The sequence below is a fragment of the Octopus bimaculoides genome, chromosome 1, assembly GCF_001194135.2.
Source record: "Octopus bimaculoides isolate UCB-OBI-ISO-001 chromosome 1, ASM119413v2, whole genome shotgun sequence".
Taxonomy (NCBI): domain Eukaryota; kingdom Metazoa; phylum Mollusca; class Cephalopoda; order Octopoda; family Octopodidae; genus Octopus; species Octopus bimaculoides.
The window spans coordinates 95877826-95881509 of NC_068981.1; the positions used below are offsets into that span (position 1 = coordinate 95877826).

At 37.9% G+C, this 3684-nt stretch overlaps 1 protein-coding gene across 2 annotated transcripts in view; it reads left to right on the forward strand.

Moving 5' to 3' along the window:
- The window catches only part of LOC106876022 (dynein axonemal heavy chain 10), a 187264-nt gene that overhangs the window by 170758 nt on the left and 12822 nt on the right, over positions 1-3684 (forward strand). For both annotated transcript variants that reach the window (XM_052968399.1, XM_014924396.2), the window contains 2 exons: positions 1488-1655; positions 2015-2195. In XM_052968399.1, coding sequence (XP_052824359.1) covers positions 1488-1655; positions 2015-2195 — 349 coding nt within the window. The remainder of the gene's footprint in view (positions 1-1487; positions 1656-2014; positions 2196-3684) is intronic.

Consider the following 3684-nt stretch of genomic DNA (forward strand, 5'->3'; position numbering starts at 1 on the left):
ATTATTATTATTATTATTATTATTATTATTATTATTATTATTATTATTATTAAGAAGACGGTGAGCTGAGAGAATCGTTAGCACTCTGGGCAAAATGCTTAGTGGCATTTCTCCCATCTTTAGATTCTGAGTTCAAATTCTGCTGCAGTCAAATTTACCTTCCATCCTTTTGGGGGGGGGGTCAATGAAATAAGTACCAGTTGAACACTGGTGTTGATGTGATCGACTAGACCCCCTCCCCTAAAATTTCAGGCATTGTGCCTTTAGTAGAAAGGATTATTATTGAAGCAGCATAAATATTTCTCCTCCCACCAAATTTCAGGCCTTGTGCCTTGGGTAGAAAGGATTATTATTATTAAAAAAGGCAGCAAGCTGGCAGAATTATTAGCACTCTGGACAAAATGCTTAGAGGCATTTCATCTGTCTGCATGTTTTAGGTTCAAATTCCGCCAAGGTCGACTTTGCCTTTCATCCTTTCGGGGGTCAATAAATTAAGTACCAGTTGAACACTGGAGTCAATGTAATCGATTAGCACCCTCCCCCAAAATTCCTGGCCTTGTGTCAAAATTTGAAACCATTATTATTATTATTATTATTATTATTAACAACAACAACAACATAACACTACTACTACTAATAATAATAATACTACAAAGAAATCGTACTGTTCTAATCTACATACTAACATAAAACATAGAAGAACTCAGACTATTCTAAGCTACATAATATCATTTTTATACTCAGGTTTTCACCAGTCATTGCAATTCCCACTCCCTACTTGTGCCTTCTTGGTAATACCTGACCACATATACTATAACCTCTGTACCTCTCTCTTCCTTACTCTACCATCACATCTATGCTCTAATCCTTGTTACTTGTGAGTACACCCTTTACCATCTCTCTCCTGCTCTCTCTTGAACTTTTGCTGTTTCCCACACTCTCTCTTTTCCTTGCTCTTCTCTCTGACTGGATAGCCATGTATCTCCTCTATAGTAGCACACTTGTTTCTGCTCCCTTTCTTGATCACTCTCTCTCTCTCTCTCTCCTTCTCTTTCTTTTCCCTCTAGCTAGGTAACCAAGTATCTCCTCTACATCAGCACACCTGTTTCTGTCCTCTTTCTTGTACCTCTCTCTCTTCCTCGCTGGGTAACCATGTACCTCCTCCCTAGCAAGATACCTGTTTCTACCACTTTATTTCTCTGTCATGCTCTAACCTTTCATCATGTGACACTGGATCATCTCCTCCAGTGCCCCCTCTATTATAGCAAGACACCTGTTTCTGTCTCTCTGTCACACTCTAACCTTTAATCATCTGACACAAGTTCCCTCCTCAAATGTCCCTGCTTCTCTCAAAATTCTTCATCTTGCAAGTTATTGATGTTAAATGATGATGATGATGTTGAATAAAAAATGCACACTATTTAAAATAGCTACTTGCATTTTGTTTCTGCAATGATCTTTTTCTGTCTTTTTTTTTTTTAATAAAGGCATTGAATGGGGAAGTTGGAATGAGCAGTGAACTGGATGATGTTGCTAGATGTCTGTTTAATGGAGCTATTCCAAGTATTTGGCGGAGACTGACCCCACCTACCTTGAAAACACTTGGGAATTGGATGGCTCACTTTGAAAAACGATACAGACAATACAATGGCTGGGTGAGCTGCTTTCTATCTTAACCATTTTGATAGCTGTCTGCCTGAAACTGCCCCTGGTTCCATGATACAAACTGCTTGTCTTTAAGTGGACTAATTTTGTGTTAATTTATATTCCAGAAACCCAAAATAATAATGACAAAGTTACTTTGATAAAATCTTCATTGTTTACAGAATCAATTGAAACAAATACAGTATATCTCAACAGAAATATAACAAAACAATTAAAGCACTGATTAAAAAATATTTTTAACTGTTTTCCTTCTTCAACTGTTTCAATTATTGCAGCTCTCTAGTGTTGCTTCTCTCCATGAATCCTGTAGATCAAATAATTATCTTTCATCTATATTCTTATTATCCAGGTAAATGATGGTGAACCGCATGCAATGTGGCTGTCTGGCTTGCATATTCCAGAATCCTATCTAACAGCTTTGGTGCAAGCAACTTGCCGTAAGAATGGATGGCCACTGGACAAATCAACATTGTTTACATCAGTAACTCAGTATCCAACTATAGATGATCTTACAGACAGATCACACACAGGTAACCTCAGTACCAGCATTTTTGTAGCTTCAGATAACAAAAGTTTGCTTGTATCCAGGGCCAGATCTTATGTATGGGCCAATATAAGCCATGGCTCAGGAGCCCTCTTGAACTCAGAGAAGCATAAAGCTTGTAGTTAAAAATTAAAAAATATATTTCCAGCAATCAGATATATAATTTATAATTTTTTTTAAGAAGTCCAATAGAATTCTTGGCAGAATTCTGGTTTAAGCAACCCATACACCCCCTTATAACTTTTTATTTTTTGGAATTTTCAGGAAATTTTTGTGAATTTGTATATCTACAAATGGGATTTCATATGATTTTGAAAAAAAATTATTAAAAACATTTTTCAAAACCCTCATCCCCCATAAATCCTAAAAGTTTTGCTATTTTACAAATTTTTAAAAAATCAGAGTTTAAATTGTGGACAGTTTGAATTTTTTGCTCAAATCCCAGCAATGGACTACCTTTGAATGCATCACTTCCATTAAATGTATTTCTGGGAAGAATAATATTGAAAAGCATCAGTAAATGTCAGTGTGACAAAGAAACAGAGAAGGTGTCAGGTGGTCCTGAGATGTGCTAAGAGCAACAACCAAATCGCGATTAAATCACACATATAAAATAAATTTTTCTTTGCATAATTGTATGAATTTCTGTGTGTAAAACACAAATTCATAATAGTTTTCTGAAAATTCCAAAAATTAAAAAATCTCTGTCAAATCGAAATCAAAAATGGAAATTGTAGTTGTGGCTGATATTCCAAGGGGCTTTCCGTTTTCCTATGTGTTCGTTCCGTTGTCTGTGGTTTATTGTTCTGGCGTCCTGTACCCTGATATGCATGTATATACACATGTAGATGTAAGTATGTACATATATGTGTGTATACATGTATATATATTCTTTGTATTATTACATTATTGAACGCACACGTCCTGATTGGCTCCCGTGCTGGTGGAACACAATAAGCAACATTTATGTGTGGGTTGTTGCCAGTGCTGCCTGACTGGCTCCCTATGCCTGTGGCATGTAAAAAGCACCATCTGAATGTGGTCAATGCCAGCCCGCATCCTCCCCACCTGACTGGTTCCTGTGCCGGTGACACATAAAAAGCACCATCCAAACGTAACTGATGTCAGTGCTGCCTGACTAGGACCCATGCCGGTGACATGTAAAAACCACCCGCTACACTCTCGGAGTGGTTGGCGTTAGGAAGGGCATCCAGCTGTAGAAACATTGCCAGATTAGATTGGAACCTGGCTTGCCAGTCCCCAGTCAAACCATCCAATCCATGCCAGCATGGAAAATAGACGTTAAATGATGATGATGATGATGATGATGATATCATTATCATCGTCATCGTTTAACGTCCACCTTCCATGCTAGCATGGGTTGGATGATTTGACTGAGGACTGGTGAACCAGATGGCTGCACCAGGCTCCAATCTGATCTGGCAGAGTTTCTACAGCTGGATGCCCTTCCTAAC